This window comes from Mixia osmundae (genome assembly GCF_000708205.1).
Source record: "Mixia osmundae IAM 14324 unplaced genomic scaffold scaffold_2, whole genome shotgun sequence".
Lineage (NCBI taxonomy): Eukaryota > Fungi > Basidiomycota > Mixiomycetes > Mixiales > Mixiaceae > Mixia > Mixia osmundae.
Window position 1 is genome coordinate 1245807 of NW_014575562.1, and position 16155 is coordinate 1261961.

Below are 16155 nucleotides of genomic sequence, written 5' to 3' on the forward strand. Positions count from 1 at the left end.
ATGTGACGCCTGGGCAGGGCTACGTCCACAACTCCTCAGTCATGCGCTACGTGCGCGATTTGCAGATCCTGTCTGGACCTAGTTAAGCCGTATATATTTCTTAGGCATGTACCTTCAACATCTCCACTTAGTAGCTCAGTTGGCAGAGCGAGAGACTGTAATTGGTTAAATCAAGTCAGACATTTATCTCTAGGTCCCCGGCTCGAATCCGGGCTGAGTGAAGCGTTTTCTTTTGCTGCTTTTTTTGTTTGGCACGTTCCATGTTGTTTTGAGCTACAGAAGCCTTGGGGATGGTTGGATCTCGGTTTGAGCAAGTCTGCGAGGCATAGCACGAAAGTGTGCTGACAGATGATATCGTTTGACGAGCTTGAGATCCAATTTCGCCGCGTCCAAATTGGCGCGCCCAGAGCCGGTTCGTCCTGTTCTTGGATCCAGTAGCGAATCGGCGGTCCCCCGGAAGCCCTTTACATGCTATCTCATGTCGTTCCAATCACTTCACGATGCATATGTGCTGCAGGTGGATCCATAGTCAGCTTCTTGCATCCGTCTTACGGCACGGTTATCAGCTTGTCAAGCTAGCAGCCGGGTAAGTAAAGACAGTCAGCGCACACGCACACATTCACACAGCTTCAACTCAGCACAGCAGCCCCTCCATAACTCGAGCAGGCCAATGGATGCGATTCCACTTGACAAAACATGCCCAAAGCGTATATCGACGTGGAGCTCACTGTGTTGCTCTTGCGTGTCATCGCATCAAAGAAGGATGCATAATCATAGCTGGGTACCATTACTTGTCATGACTTCATATATCCTCGACTGCGGCTCCTGAATGCTGCTCGATCTTCTATACGCTTCACGGTGCTCATCTGACCAGTGCAGCTTTGAGCAAGTCATACTGGCTCGCTTTCGCAAAGCGTCTTGCACCGGCAGGGTCACCTGCAACAATCTGCGAATCTACCCACCGACATTCTGATCACTGCCCCGTGTTAGCATATTCGATGCGGCCATATCGGATCTTCAAGTGTGGCAAACAAATGCATGTGCGTTTATAAACCGCAGCGCGGACAGAAGTAGACTTGCGCCCTCTACCGCCCGACAACGCGGCATGTACGAAAAGCGCCCTCTATACGACCATAACCCGCTCGCTGGATACCTCAGGTCTGAGCGAAGGGAGCGCCCGAGCCCCAGCGGACGGACAAGTATCATAGCGACGAGCAGAGGGACACGTGCAGAATGTCTCAAGTCAACACAATTCCGTGGTAGCAGCGTCCGCCGAACGCACTTCTTGCAAACGTCGCAGTCAAAGCATCTTATCATGAAAGTCATCCTCGTCAGTCAGCTTTAAGCTTGATATCCAGCCTGCTGACCTTAGCAGTAGGCAATGCTGGCCATTGCAAGCATCGCAAGTTCGACGCCGCTTACGACGGCTGTATTGAGTGCAAGAGCCAATCTTGGATGTTTCCTCAGATGGACTGTCAACTGTATGTTCGAAAAGCTTTGCCGCACGTCATCGAACTCACTCGCATAACGTCAGTCGGTGGATCTACAGTCTGCTCCCCTGCCAAATTCTCCGTCGTTAACTCACTTGCCCCGACGAGCAAATCGCTGGCTTTCAATCTTCGTACCGCCTACATCAGTGGACCAGTACCTGCTGCGTTCGACGTGCGTTGCTGGTCAACAGAGCACATAAGCCGCTGATAGACTATTGCAGCTTGCTGGCAGCGATGCTGCTGTTCAGGTCATCTCCTACACGAATGCGCAATCGTTCGATGGTTGCAGTGAGCTGACAATCGCCAGCTACACTATATATGTCAAGCAGGCCCTCGCCGGGCCATCGGGACACTGCTGCTCGTCGTTTGTGGGCTTCAACGTGGATCTCGGTGAGTTTCGTCCGGCGCTCCTGTTGGCCTGGCTCAAAGCACATCTAGTCGGTGACGGCGAGGACGGTCCTGTTGCAGACAAGCCGTACAATATCAACGTTGCCACTGGTGAGCATGCTGCGACAAGTAGGCTACTTGGCGTCTGACGCTTCTGCAGAGTGTGACACTGCCAGATGCCCGAGTTGGGCAGGTTCGCGACCACATTGCCCACTTGGCGGTCTCACGATTGATGTAGTAGCTCCCATGTGATCTGCTCACTCGGATCCGCTAGCCATCATTGCAGCATCCTGTAATGATCTCAATCATGCTCTCATTGTCGCAAGGAAACGCCAAAGGATGGTCTCCACCAAGTAGATCTGCACTGGATGCTACAATGCATGCTCAAGACAGCTTAGCCATCTTTGTCGGTTCGTGCGTGTCGCCTCGGCGATCTAGCTTTGTCGGACGGTCGAAGATAATGCTTTGCCGGCCGCCATGATTCGTTGAGACTTCAGCAAGAGCGATCCGTGGGACCGTCCCGCCGATTTCAAGGCCTACCTCTTCGAGTGCTTGCCAGCGACGCTTTGCAGGCGTTTTGCCGGTTGGCAGGGCTGGTAGAAGGGCGTCTAATTTCTTGGTTTGCGCGGTCAGCGCGCGACTGTTGGCTTTGACTGAGCTCATGGTCTCAGCGAGGTCGAGAAGGACTGTCTTTGAAGCCCCGTCCGTGGCAGAATGCAAGTGACGAACGAGTGAATCGCCAGCCGAAGCATCCCCTCGAGATGCGCTTTCGGCAAGGTTAGTGATCGTGTCAATTGCGGTACGTGACGCTTCGGCCCGCTCGCCATTGCATTGTGCTTGACCAACGACACGCAGAGCAAGGGCATTAGCTTCGGCAGTGTGCGCGTCGAGGTGGTTTCCAAGGGTGCTCAAGGTCTTCTGAGCCTCTGCCTGCGCTGAGATCGAACCTGTGGCCATTGCACTGAGCTCGGAGGGCAGACGGGCTTTCGCTTCGGCATGCAGCTCGACGCCGCTCGCATTAGACATCTTGGTTGTCTGACGAAGGTCACGGAGACCGTGTCCGATGGAGTCGAGATCATTGGAGATGGCGTGACAATAGCCTTGCCGCTCGAGCAGATCCTTCTCGGATGACGCCTTGACGGTCGCAATCTTTGCTTGCAGCTCCTTCTGACGAGTGTCCGCCAATTTGGCCAGCTGCTCCTGTAGAAAGACGGAGACGCTTTCTGTGATGGCCTTGATGCGCGTTTCGTCAGTTTGCTGATCTGTCGCGGCGAGAGCTTCGATCCGAGCGTAGTCTGCTTGCTGCGAGGTAGTGTCCGCTTCTACGAGACGGTCGAGCTGTCCGACGAGGTCACTCATTTGCTTCGTTAGCTCGTCTGTCTTCGTGTCCACAGTACTTTGAATATCATTTGAGAGCCGGCATGCCTCATCGAGAAACGCAATTGCCTGGTCAACGGATCAGCTCAGCCGCACGATATTTGTCGTTGCTTACGGTCTTCTGCTGCTGCTTAGCTGAGCTGACGGCCAGGTGCAGCGCATAATCGATCTGATCGGTAAGGCATCGAAGTGAACGCGACCAAGAGGCGCAGGACGACTTGAGCATTCCGTCGATGCCGTCTTTCAGATCGGCGATCATGGCATCGCTGTTAGCCGCGACCGTGCTCATGTGCTTGTTTGCGACGTCCGCAGCAGTGACTATCTGGGCGTGTGCACCAGACAGAGTAGCGAGTCGCTGCAAAGCTGTGAGCTCACTTCCACCCAAATATCAGCAGACACACCTCAGCGTTATCACGAGACACTGTAGCAATTGCTTGCTTCATGTTGTCCAGCGCAGTCTTACTCGAGTCCACTGCAGTGCCAATGCCCGACTGGAGTGCATCTTGACTGTCAAGCAGAGCTGAGCGTGCAGCAGTGACTGTTGCTCGCGTGGTTTGCTCGTGTGCCTGCAAGCGAGCAATCTTGTCGATCAGACCATCGGCTGTTGCCTTTGCCTCTAGCGCAATCTGCTGATATTCGAGGCGCTTGGCTGCTTCTTGATCGCTGAGCTGGCGGGCAACGTCTTCGGCCGTCTGGGATCGCATGAGCTGCAACTCGAGAGAGGCATTGCAATCATTGGCTTGATCTAGCAGCGTCTGCAAGCGTTCCAGCTCTCGGTCTCGGGACGATAGTAAGCGGCCAGTCTGCTCGAGCTGCTCGTCCTTTGTAAGAAGCTGTGACTGGTAAAGCTCATTCTTGCGTGTCATGTCAGCAATCAGTCGTTTGCGTTCTTCTAGCGCCGATGACCATTCGAGCCAGCTCTCATCACTGAAGTAGACGCCTTGCTGCGTTCGAGAAGCAATCAGATCTCGCTTGAGACGCTCGATCTCGATACTGTATTGACTGATCAGTGCACTCTTTGTAGTCGTACTGTTTCGTTGGGGATTGATCTCGATAGACTTTGCACGACGAGCATAGTTGAGTGTTTTGAGCGTCTCGTCTGCGCTGTCTTTGACCGTGCTGATCGTTGCGATCAGACAAGTACGGGTTCGACCGGTGAGAGACTCTTCGAGCAGACGGGTCAGCTTCGACTCTCGATAGGAAGCCGATGTAGTGCTCTTCTCGACCAAGCTATTGATGACGCGGCCCAGTGACAGCAAGCTTTGATTGATGAGACCGGCTTCCCTTGCGCGGGCTTCGATAGCGCCCGATTTGGCGATGCTCTCGCTGCCTGCTAGATCGACGAGGTTAAGCTTGCCAATACGTACGACTTCTTCGCCTTTGACGTCAGTCTCGTTAGTCTTGACGGTGACTTTGACGGTGAAGATGGCATGACCTCGCGAGGAGCGGTCATTGCAATTGGTACTTGCTGTCTGTCGTCGCAAGGTACCAGCGCGAAGAATGGCTAGACCGTTGTCGGCTGACGTGATCGTTGTCTCCCTCATGTCCTTGACAGTCACTGCGCCCGGTCGACCAGGGTCATTGTAGATGTCGAGCGCAACAGGTTCGTCGCCTTCTTGCTGCGGAGCACTCAAATCGCGGATCTGCTCATTGTAGACTTCGAGAAAGCTAACGGAGACGGAGTAGTCGGTACCTTGTAGCTCGAGCAGATGGAAGAGACGTGTCAGGCTGCGAGGGATGATGCCGGCATCGGCTGCAAAGGTGCCGACAACCGGTGTTGTGTCACCGATCATCGTGTGCGTTTTGCCAGTACCGGTGGGACCGTACGCAAGAATGGTGCAACTGAAGCCTTGAATGACTTGATCAAGTATAGGCATGGTGACATGCGTGTGAAGCAATCCCTGATCGGCATCCGGTCCAAAGACGTGGTCGTATTCATACCGGGTCTCTCGTTTGCTCGCTATCGTGCTCGTTCCAGCCGGGCTGATGCCAGCTAACACAGCTGATGAGTTCTTGACTGGCGAGGGTGGCGGGAGGGAGGATATCGTCTGCACGTCTACCATGATGTCAGTGCCCTTGACGGGACTCATGCGGAAAGTTGTCGCTCGTGCGCTGTCCTGGGTATCTGGGCGGGCAAAGACGCTGGCGGATGAAGCAGCCGATCCACCTCGACATCGTACGACGACTTGCATGCGCGTCGAGACGGTCGACGGGCCAGCAGGCTGAGTGCCTGTAGCGACGCCAGGGCGTGAACGTGATGCTTCCGCTGTGTTTGCGACGGGTACGGGACGAATTTTCGACGACGAGGCGCTCGTACTGACAGCAGGACGTGGTCGTGTAGCTTCTGGCCTGATCACGGTCGAGCCAGGGCGAGCTCTAGAGGACGAGGCGGTAGGAATTGTGCTGCTTTGCGCCGATGTTCTCGTGCCATTGAGATTGACAGGTCCTGCGCTGGCGAGCGTGCGCGATGCAATCGACTGTGCTCGGCTGGTCTTAGCCGGTGCCGCATCACGACTGCCAGATGCTTTGCGATCCATTGTGGGGTGTTGTTAGGCGGGCCGGTCGAGGACAAAGTTGATCAAATTGAAAACGCGCAGACGTTCGGACAGCACGTGAGCGGACACTCATCAGGCCAGGCCAGGCCATGGCTGCGATAGTGTCGCCCAAGCTCGACCTGCTCACCGAGCGCATCAAAGCCAAGGGCATACCTTGGGAGGTACGTCTGCCGTCTCAGCGAGCGCTCGGGCTGGAGGGAAAGGCAGGCATACGCACGAGCTGGCTTCGTATCAAATGAGGACGTCTCACTCATCTCAAAGGTGTCAGGCACTCGAGGCAAGGCCGAGGTCACTCTATCAGAAGTCAGTGCCGCTTGAAGTGAGCCGCCGCAAGAAGGCTCATTCCAAGACAGGACACCGAGTCCTACGCTGGACTGTTCGTCAGGCTGCTGCGAGATCAGACTCGAGCAGACACGCTCGGCTACGTGCTAGCATGCATCACCGACATGCTGACCGATCACGAAGAGCGTACACCTGTCTTACTCAGGCAGGATCCTACACCAGCGCTGGCCAAGTACGTCCGGCCATCAGATCAGCGAGCGTGAGGCTCATCGCTCCTGCAGACACCTCGATTCGCAAGACGAGTATGTCCGGCTAAAGAGCGCTGCCCTCCTCAGCACGCTCGCTGCGTATGTACCATGCCTCGCGTGTGGATCGCATTGACGCGCAAGGCAAGGGGGAATGAGGACGTCACCAATGCAGACTCGACTCGTCTCATCGTCGCGCTTTCAGACACGCTCCGATCGGCATCATCTGACAGAACCACTCTCGACGCGGAAGTGCAGAGCATCTGTCTGCAATGCGCAGGCGCTATCTTCCGCAACCCTCACATCAGACAGCTAGCGCTGACGCGAGAGATCTCTCAATCGAACGGAGACGGAGCGGGCACTGACACCGTCGCCGATGGCAAGCTCATCGCAGAGTACGTCGGCTGTCGGTCTCTCCTTTGTGCAGATCTGACAGACATTGGCCAGTCTTGTCGCACTCCTACGGTACGGCCTCGCAGACAAGACCGGCACTCTGCCGCCTCAGATCCAATACCAACTAGGTCTCGCGTTCTGGCTGCTGAGCTATGAGCGGAGGTTCTGCGAGAACGCGCATGCACATTATGGGCTCGTCACCCTACTCGCAGACATATTGAAGAATGCCTCGAAGGAAAAAGTCGCCCGCGTAGTGCTGGCAACCTTCAGGGTACGCATCGAGATCACTATCTCGTGCTGGCGCTCACTCGGACACAGAATCTTGCCACAAAGGCGCCCGAAGAGACGCTGTCTGCAATGCTGCTCGCTAAAGTATTGCCGCACCTCCAACAGCTTACCCAGAGCAAGCAATGGTCAGATGAGGAAATAAAGGAAGACAACGAGTGGCTTATCGAACAACTCAAGGAGGCGGCCAAGAGCATGACGTACGTGTGAGTGATCGACAGGTGACTCACACTCATGAGAATGCAGAACCTATGACGAATATGTCACGGAGCTCAACTCGGGCGAGCTTACTTGGTCACCTCCGCACGAATCAGTAGAGTTCTGGCAGGAAAACGCGAAGAAGCTCGCAGACAAGAGTGCTGCCAATCTGAAGTATGGCTCGTGTTCCCTTCATGAGCATTTAGCTGAAGAGCTCGTAGGACGTTGCTTGATCTGCTAGAGGCGTCCGAGCCAGAAGTGCGAGCGATAGCCTGCAATGATATCGGTCAATTCGTCAAGTACTTTGATGGTGGCAAGAAGTAGGTCTATAGCCAAGCCCGAAAACGATCATCTAACGTCCTCTTCAGGCTTGTCACAGACCATGGCGGCAAAAGCAAGATCTTCGAGCTGCTCAATTCGCCCGACCCGAGTGTCAAATATCGCGCGCTCATCACCGTTCAAAGACTCATCTCTGAGCCCTGGACTACATGATTGCAATCATCCTTTGTGTGTCGCTTGTGGCCGATCGACCATGCAACCTTGAGGCGTCTACTCCCTCGTCCGTTCGCTAGAACACGAGATCCAGCAGCTCGAGGCTGGTGAAGCCAAAGACGGCGGCTTTGGCGTCATCATCCCATGTCTGCAGCCGCTTGATAGCAGAGATGCTCTGATTGACGATGGGCCACCTCCCATTGATCAGGTCATCTGGGGAGGAAGGGGGGTGATACGGATGTCGCGTGCCTTCGCGCGATCAGCAGTGCAGCTTGCACGCAGCGGTGAAAGACTAACCGAAAAGTATGCGAGAGGGACCCAGTCGCTGGTCCATTGGATCAAAGTCGGCACGCTCGTTCACTCGATCGACAAAGGGCAGATCTTCCTCCTTGCCTTCATACTGTGGCGAGTTGGAGATCACTTCCTCTATGTAGGCAAGCTCTTCGGGACCGCAATCAGCAGTATCGTAGAAGAACCTACGATTGGGCATGTCAGCGTTGTGAAACTTCTAGATTGGCTTTGCCTTGCCTCCCCAAGTACCACCGCACGTCATTCTCCAGCCTGTGGCGCAAATCGTCGTGTCTGCCAAGCGCGGCATGTAAGCGGACAGCGAGCAGGGGCAAGACACCGCCAGCTTGTGAAAAAATGATCTTGAGACTCGGGTATCGGTCCATGATGCCGGAAAGAATCAGTTCAGATAAAGTCTAAAGGGCAGATCAGCAATCTCGATCTCGCAGCGGAGATTTACACGAACCACGGTCATTTCGAATGCCTCCGAATAGGCACTAGAGAGCGCGTCAACGGTCCGGTCGTCGTCATTCGACTCGTGATCCAGAAACTGTGCATCTGCGATATGATCACGCCGCGGTGGCTTGCCAGGCTGTGGGTGCGATGCGATATCCCGGCGGAACTGAACATTCCAGTGGCATCGACCAGAAGGTTGAATGAGCACAGGCGTCCCTTGGTCGTCAAGTTTTGCCCATAGCGGCTCGAGGGCAGGGTCGGCTAAGCCTCTGCCTAGCCCGACAGTCGGAATAGCGTAGCCACGAGAATAAAGCTCAGATGCTTCGCTCGAATCGAGAAAGCCGGTCAGATCATCGCTCGTTATTGACCTTGTAAGGGGCAGCGCTAGGAACGCGTACAGACGGCGCTCTGCAAAGGGCTTGAAGGTCTCGTCCATCCCTGTGGACCAAATCGAAGGCGAGAGGATGCCAGACATGTCTGCAGACTGCGTACTCGAGCTCTGCGTACGGGCGCCGAGCATTGCACTCTCTGGCCTATCGGACATGACGATTTCAGGCTTGTCACCGATCTTTGGCACAGAGGTCGTCTCGACCGGCCCTTGACAGTACTGCAGCAATTCCGCGTTGATGTCTGTTGCGGCCTGAATGGCGTCTTGCGCGTCTAAAAAGTCCAGTCTGCATGACGAAGGCGAGACGACAGAAATGTCGATGCCGTGGGTGTCCATGAAAGCCAGCTTGTTCTTCCTGTTCCAACCAGTAGCATCGATATTTCGCTCTAGACCATTGCCGTATTCTATGATTTCTGCGCCATTGGCTAAGCGCTGTATGCGCGGAAAGCAGCGCTCTTCGTCTTGCATTCCTCCACGTGCATGATCATCTAGATGCATCTTCCGCCGGCCTCGCAAGAGTTTGAGCAAAGACGGTGGATCTACGATGGACTGGATGTCGACGCGCACATGACGAGCGTCTGCTTCCTGTCGGCCCGGTTGCTTAGCCACCCGAGCAGACGCCATATGCGCGTATCGTCTCGCGTTGTCTGAGACGTTGACGGTGCGGAAGTGCGAGGTGAGTCTGGACGAGGGCGAGTCGAGCATGCTGACAGCATGCAAGTCTGCCAACTTTGTCGAGGCTGAGCTCTGACTGTGCAGAAGGGTATGTATGCGTGACTGAAGGACGTCTGAATGTGCAGGCTTGTCGGGAGAGGTGTCTATGGCCAGTGCGCGGTCTGTCAGGGCTCCATCTTGCTCGAGTGACGGTCTCGCGGTCGCCTCGTCGCTGGGCTCGCTCGATATTGCTCGAATAGGTGCTGGTGGCCTCGGCGAGTCTGCTGTCTGTCTCTGCACATCTCGTGACCACCTTGAGACATCTTCCATCATTCTGCCTCTCGCTATGGAAACGCGCGTCGCCTTCGTTGACTTCGTGCAGCTTGCAGCGCTGATCTGGCAAGGTCTCCACGCTTCGAGCAGCAAACCCGCGCTTCTGTCTCATCGAGAAGCCCATCTGGGGCCGCTAGCACATCACGTATAGACGGTACAGCAGCCTCTTAGCGTTCCATACAGTCCATACGATCTAAACGCTTGCTCTTTGGATCTCATTCGCGACTGCAAAGATTCCCGAACAACATGGCAGCTTCGAGCCGCATCGTGGCTCTCATTCGCGCCTTACTGTGAGCAGGTCATCGATGCAACAGTCAGCAGCAATCATCATGCATCGAGAACCTCCCGCGATACCCTATCCGCTTTCTCGAGTAGCAACATTTCTGCGAGTCAGGAGACGAACGCACGGAAGCTCGTGCACCCCCGGAGCAGATGCCGAAACTCAACATTCGCTATGTTGGCTCGACAATTTCCAGGATGGCGCTCACTAGGCTTTCATGGCATCGACCTTTGCCTCGCCCTGACCTTCAGGGCTTCCGCTCGGCGGCCGGACGAGCGACTGTGACCACCGGACCACCCGCAGGACTATTCGGAGGCTTGCGGGATTCGGGAGCTTGGTCGTATTCAAAGTACCATAGAGGCCATGTTGAGACATCAAGGGAAAATCCTCGACGCGTCAAAGTGCTGCTCCGGTTCACGAAGCACCCATTCTAAGCTGCAGGCGCCGCTAGCAATCAGATGCATGTGACAGACTGTAAGCATACCGATCTGCCTCTCACTGCTTGGCCCCGCCACTCCGGCCCCGTCCTCTCGACGCTTGCTTCAGCACGACTCGGCACGTCGTAGGGTGCTCGCGCAAGCATTCGATCCTGCGTGTCTGCAATCCGTCAGAAGTAAGTACCAAGCAACAGACGTATGCCCACATCATCCGAGAAGCCACCCGTTTTGCAGCGGCCGCATCCCGGCAGTCGGACTACATCTAGCAACGGTCTAGACAGCTCTCGTTCGCTGCAAACACGTCCCATCTTTAGGCGTGTCGCCGTCAAGGCACGCCAGGCTCATTTGCAGCTGCCTTTGACACGTCAGTATGAGCAACGCGTTCTCGCAGAGCTACTGCCTCCCATTCTCAACGGAGCGGTGGTGTAACCCATGGTATATGTCATGCATTGATCGCCAGCACAGAGGACGGTATGCCAGAGGCACATGCGAAGTATGCGCCCATGCGTCAGTCTAAATTTGAGATTGAGGAGGATCGGTTGATTCGAATCGGGCATCCTCCTCCCTGTGGCCGGACGCTTTGACCTCAGGACGAAAGCCGTGAGCAGCAGTACAGTTCCGATCCATCATTGACTTTGAACAGTGAGCTGCTTCGTTGGAGCTGGAAGGTGTCCTCATCCTGGAAGAGGTTGCGCATCTGCTTCTATGGGCCTCTCAGGTCGTCGAGCGATCGCGCGAAATTGCAATGCCATGTCGGGTCCAGTCGAGTCGAGTCGAGTCGAGTGAAGAGAATCGTGCGAATTTCCGCGGGCTATCTAGTCACTCTTGAATCTGTAACGCGGGGCGATATTTGAATTTTCGCGACACTAGGCATGCAATGCATACAAGGTGGGATCTTGAGTTTGCCTGGTGATAGCAGTGTCCGCCGCAGCTTGTTAGCAGATACCAGGCTTGAGATCGATGCAGTCAGCTGGTGGTAGAAGAAGAAGCCTTCCTTATTATTGAAAGGGCGTCAATTAAACGCCGAGCGAACGGATTGACGACACATTTCGCGACAAGGGTCTGACGATAAGACAGTGGTCAGCCCGTAGCGTGTCACGTCATGATGTGCGTTGGGGGCTAGCGCCTCCAGCGTGCTTCCTTGTAGGCGATCTCATGAGCTGCAGCGCGCGAGATCAGCGATGCAACATGAGAGGCACAGCCGATGGGAGCAGCCCAGATCTGCTGGAGAGCGTGCTGTGGCCAACTTCTCGGGCTGGCCAGATGATCTGTCAGAGCGAGGTGTGCCGTACGAGATCAAGCGCGATCAGCGAGGGTACTCTCCGTCTCTGAAGCCACGACGAGCTCGCGCTTTTCTTCCGCTGGCTCAAGACACGCCGAAGCAACAGTTGACAGCCGTCCAGCACGCGCACTATGGAAGGATCCGGGAAGCTGCACCCGCAAGGCAAACGGTGCGCTCATCGGCTGAATGACAGCAGTGTGCAATCTCAGTGTCAGGGTGCAGTCTGCGAGTGATCATCCTGGCCACGCCTTTGCTCGTTGTCAGCACATTTGTATTGTACCAGAGATTGTATCTGGGCGTCGAACAAAAGTCGAGCGAGGGAGGCAGAGTCAATCCGATGGCGAACAGCAACATCAAGCGCTTCGGAAAGTCAAAAGAGCCAAATGACGAAGAGGAGCGCGCAAGGACACGATAGCGGCTCGCTTGTCCGTCTAGGCAGCAGCCGTGAACGCGCGTCATCAGACACGTCCTCAGCACCGACATACGTCCACAGCTGCAGTCAGATTCACGCAAGAGCTCGTGCCAAGCATTAAGAATTTCAAGGCTGGCTTTCGCGCGCCGACAAAAGTCAGATTGTCGGCATGCTTTGGCGATGGATTCATCGAGCGATGCGCACTTCCAATGCAATGATAGTCTATTGCTGACGCTTGTCCTTGAGCGATATGCGATAGCCTGGTATGTTGCCCGCCGGGTTGAAGATGCGTTCTGCGTCCGAGTAGCCCGACCCTAGGCCGGCACCTGTGGAGAAGATGACAGGCCACGCTCGTCCTGTGAAGCATGTCGATACGCAGCAGGGAAGAGACAGGACAGTATTCAGCTCGTGCTCGTGCTCGGGGCCTCCATCTACTGACGCTTGAAAAGTAGTGCGCTCAGCACGACGCCAACGCCAAAGCCGAGACCGGACTTGACGAGGATGTTGGAGATGGCTAGATCAGTCTGTGCAGTCGGTGCCCTGTCTGAGCTCCGATCACGGCAGCCATGGCCCTGCTGAGACACACCTTTTGACCGAGTATACCCTCTGAAGCTTGCGGACTACTCGCCGGGTTCAGCGGTCCGCTGCTCGCCATGATTGATGGATGCGAGGGTTGTATGGACCAGCTCAGTGCCGCCGCAGTCGTCGTGCCCAGGCTTCCACGAGGCTCAAAAGCTCGCAAGGCGGACGTTGCTGTTGACGCGGAGCAGTCGCGCCAATTTCGTCGAGCCCCCCAGCCGATCCCATCGACGGTCCATAGCTCCACGTCGAATGTACGCAAGCAGCAGTCGGCCGTCGTGCTATGACAGCCTCGCTGCTCCTCTCCGGCTAGCATGATCATGCACGTCGCCCGCACAGAGCCGTCAAGCCGTGCCACATGGCTGACTCCTCATTCTTCGAGGAGCACGAGAGCATGCGCAACGCCCGCAGACCGCTCAAGCTACCAGCTCGACCGCGCGAAGCGGACGAAGCGGACGATAGCGATGGACTCACGACATCGCCCGCCGAGTCTTGGATCCCAGCGAGGCTCAGGCAAGGAACGCTGTTGCTCAAGGTCAATCTACTTTGGTCAGGCCTCACAGACGCACGGTGGCTCACGCTGCATGCAGGTGAGCGCAAAGAAAGCACAGCAGCGACTCGTCAAGATTGTCCCCGAAGAGGGCAGACTGCTTTACGAGTCGCGAAAAGGCGGTATCGTCAATCTAGAGAGTATCCGCGAGCTACGGTTCGCAGAAGAAGGTCGACCGTACAGGCTGCAGTTCGGTCTTCCTATCACAACTGAGCCTCGCTGGATGACGCTCGTCTTCAGTACCTCCATTGCTGCCAAATTCAAGATGCTTCATTTCGTTGCGCTGTCGGACGAGGCTTTTACGCTGTGGCGAGATGCACTTCTTCGTCTCTTCAACCAGCGCGCGAGACTCATCGGAGGCCTCGATCACGTCCGTAGACGACAGCGCTTCTTTCTCAGACAATGCTGGTCCCTCGCCGTCAGCGGCTTTCAATCGGCTGACGAGGCTACCGCGTCGCCTGCAAACATCCAGGACGATCACGTCAGACTGTCTTTTGCAGAAGTGTCTGGTATCTGTCGTCGTCTGGCTATCGGTGTCGATCTCCTCACTTTGCGAAGTTACTTCGACTTATCCGACCGCAGGAAAGACAGTTTCTTGAGCTTTACCGAGTTCCAAGACTTTGTCGGTCTTCTGCGCTACCGAAAGGATGTCGAAGCTATCGTTCGACAGTATGGCCAGAGTCAAAAGCAAGGAACGCAGCCTTTGCTTGATTACCCTGCGTTTCAGCGCTTCATGCGCGATTGCCAGAAATCTCAGATGGCCGACAGCGCACTCGAGGGGCTGCACCAAAAGTTCGCTGACCCTGCTGCGACATTGATGCTCGACGGACGCGAAAAGTTCCACATGACGACAGAGGGCCTTACCAGCTTCCTGGCCTCCGCCGACAATGGCTTCATCGCAGAACGCGAAGCCCGGGTACACATGGACATGACGCGGCCGCTATGCGAATACTTCATCAACAGCTCACACAACACATATCTCCTGGGAGGCCAACTGGCAGGCAACAGCTCAGTCGAGGGCTACATCAGAGCGCTTCAGCAGGGCTGCCGTAGCGTCGAGCTTGACGTCTGGGATGGTACAGATAGCACAAGCGAGCCGGTCATCTATCACGGCCGCACGCTCACTACACGTATCGAGGCAAGTGAAGCGATCCGCGCCATCGCAAAGTATGCCTTTGTCGCATCCTCATATCCCGTCATACTCAGTCTCGAGATACACTGCGACAATGCTCGACAAGCTCGACTGGCTTCACTCTTGCGTGACTTGCTCGGTCCTGCTCTCGTATACGATCGCCTGATGACGGACACCAATGAACTCTGCGATCTACCCAGCCCCCATGAGCTCCAGCACCGCATCTTGATCAAGTGCAAGACATTGAATAAAGCTGCTCCCACAAGCGGCGTCAAGTCAATGATCCAACGACGCAGCTCCGATCTCACTTCGTCGACCGACACGACAGATGCCAACGGGTCAGATGCTGGACTCGGCAGAGGTGACTATCTCATGTTGTCTTTTGCTCCGGCGACTGACTCGTTTGCAGCTTTCAATAATGCTTTCCGTAAGATGCGGTCATCTTCGCCCCCGCGCTCAAACACTCGCAATCCCTCCTCGCGTCTGTCGTCGTCTCCAGAGCGACTGGTTGCGAGCATTGGCTCTTCTGATGCTGTCTCAGCCCTTGCGCTGGCACGGTTGGCAGTGTATACGCAAGGTGTTCAGGGTAGGGGCTTCAACAAGAAGGAACACTATGCACCAACACACATGATCTCTCTCGGCGAGCGTCGAATGCTCAAGACGATCCGGGATGCGCGGATGGAGTTGATCGCTCACAGTAGAACGCATCTGCTTCGATGCTATCCTTCGGCAACGCGATTCACGTCCAGCAACTTCAGCCCACTACAATTTTGGGTCAACGGTGTATCCATGGCCGCCATGAACTTTCAGACCTTCGACCTCGGCTACGAAGTCAACGCGGCGTTCTTCTCGACGAATGGGACGTGTGGCTACATATTGAAGCCAGACATATTGCGTCGCAAGGGTCTGGAGAAAGACAAGGATGCTCTCGTCAGGGTGGATACGTACCGGCTCAGACTGGTGATTGTTTCGGCTCAGCAGCTCAGTCGTCCTTCCGATCCGGCGGAGGGCATCGGCGCTTTCGTGAGCGAGGATGCTCGTCCTATCTCTCCGTACGTAGAGGCGAGCGTCCTGGTACCTGGCGGGCGCGCGTATCGCTTCCGCTCGCAGACTATACAGTAAGCTCGTACCATGAATGTTGAGCGAGCTAACCATTCTGCAGTGGGAACGGCTTCAACCCGATCTTTGATGCCGTCTGGGAACTCGACATCGAAGTCGAGCTCGGTCTCTTGGATTTCGCTTTCCTGCACCTCTGTGTCAATGACGACAACGATAACGAAGTCGTCCTCGGCCGACACACTGTCAGTCTGCTGAACCTCTTGCCGGGTCAGTGCTCCCTTTCGTTAGCGGACGGCGAATCGCTGCTAATGTTTGCACAGGCTACCGGCATTTGCCCCTCTCGAACCATGCTGGTCAACAGCAGCTGTTTGCTTCCTTGTTCATCCATTCGGTGGTGGACAGAATCTGATCGTCGAATCTCCGTAGCCCCGAGCGACATTCGTGGCTGCGCCATCAAGGCGGAGGTGTTGCATGACCAGATTGCAATACAATGACTGCGAGCTTGACTCGCAGAGGACGAGGCCTGGGCCTGCAAGGCTTGACGGGTCTAGTTCTGACGCGCTCTCGGTGATTGATATCTTGATAAATCGATACGCGTCGA

At 55.5% G+C, this 16155-nt stretch overlaps 7 protein-coding genes across 7 annotated transcripts; 4 read left to right on the forward strand and 3 right to left on the reverse strand.

Annotated features, from left to right (window-relative positions):
• Positions 1–953: 953 nt before the first annotated feature.
• On the forward strand, positions 954–2195 carry L969DRAFT_324891 (uncharacterized protein). Its single transcript, XM_014714796.1, has 6 exons — positions 954–1330; positions 1379–1481; positions 1535–1662; positions 1712–1880; positions 1929–1988; positions 2038–2195. The coding sequence occupies exons 1-6, from the start codon at positions 1106–1108 to the stop codon at positions 2127–2129; spliced, it is 777 nt and encodes a 258-aa protein (XP_014570282.1). The 5' UTR covers positions 954–1105; the 3' UTR covers positions 2130–2195.
• A 66-nt stretch (positions 2196–2261) lies between these two features.
• On the reverse strand, positions 2262–5791 carry L969DRAFT_15735 (uncharacterized protein; the record flags this gene model as incomplete). The annotated part of the gene is made up of 3 exons (XM_014714247.1): positions 2262–3323; positions 3370–3609; positions 3656–5791. The coding sequence occupies 3 exons, from the start codon at positions 5789–5791 to the stop codon at positions 2262–2264; spliced, it is 3438 nt and encodes a 1145-aa protein (XP_014569733.1).
• Positions 5792–5898: 107 nt separating this feature from the next.
• On the forward strand, positions 5899–7704 carry L969DRAFT_45628 (uncharacterized protein; the record flags this gene model as incomplete). Its single annotated transcript, XM_014714797.1, has 10 exons — positions 5899–5970; positions 6017–6112; positions 6163–6323; positions 6373–6438; positions 6486–6731; positions 6784–7000; positions 7048–7214; positions 7261–7386; positions 7434–7532; positions 7581–7704. 10 exons carry the CDS (start codon positions 5899–5901, stop codon positions 7702–7704), a joined length of 1374 nt encoding a protein of 457 aa, XP_014570283.1.
• Positions 7705–7780: 76 nt separating this feature from the next.
• On the reverse strand, positions 7781–9823 carry L969DRAFT_92942 (uncharacterized protein; the record flags this gene model as incomplete). Its single annotated transcript, XM_014714798.1, has 4 exons — positions 7781–7953; positions 8002–8180; positions 8233–8408; positions 8459–9823. The coding sequence occupies 4 exons, from the start codon at positions 9821–9823 to the stop codon at positions 7781–7783; spliced, it is 1893 nt and encodes a 630-aa protein (XP_014570284.1).
• A 2130-nt stretch (positions 9824–11953) lies between these two features.
• On the forward strand, positions 11954–12237 carry L969DRAFT_92943 (uncharacterized protein; the record flags this gene model as incomplete). Its single annotated transcript, XM_014714799.1, has 2 exons — positions 11954–11991; positions 12045–12237. 2 exons carry the CDS (start codon positions 11954–11956, stop codon positions 12235–12237), a joined length of 231 nt encoding a protein of 76 aa, XP_014570285.1.
• A 219-nt stretch (positions 12238–12456) lies between these two features.
• Positions 12457–13129, reverse strand: L969DRAFT_44717 (uncharacterized protein; the record flags this gene model as incomplete). The annotated part of the gene is made up of 3 exons (XM_014714800.1): positions 12457–12590; positions 12674–12758; positions 12821–13129. The coding sequence occupies 3 exons, from the start codon at positions 13127–13129 to the stop codon at positions 12457–12459; spliced, it is 528 nt and encodes a 175-aa protein (XP_014570286.1).
• Positions 13130–13207: 78 nt separating this feature from the next.
• L969DRAFT_92944 (uncharacterized protein) lies at positions 13208–15963 on the forward strand (the record flags this gene model as incomplete). Its single annotated transcript, XM_014714801.1, has 5 exons — positions 13208–13348; positions 13404–14856; positions 14905–15613; positions 15658–15821; positions 15875–15963. 5 exons carry the CDS (start codon positions 13208–13210, stop codon positions 15961–15963), a joined length of 2556 nt encoding a protein of 851 aa, XP_014570287.1.
• Positions 15964–16155: the final 192 nt, after the last annotated feature.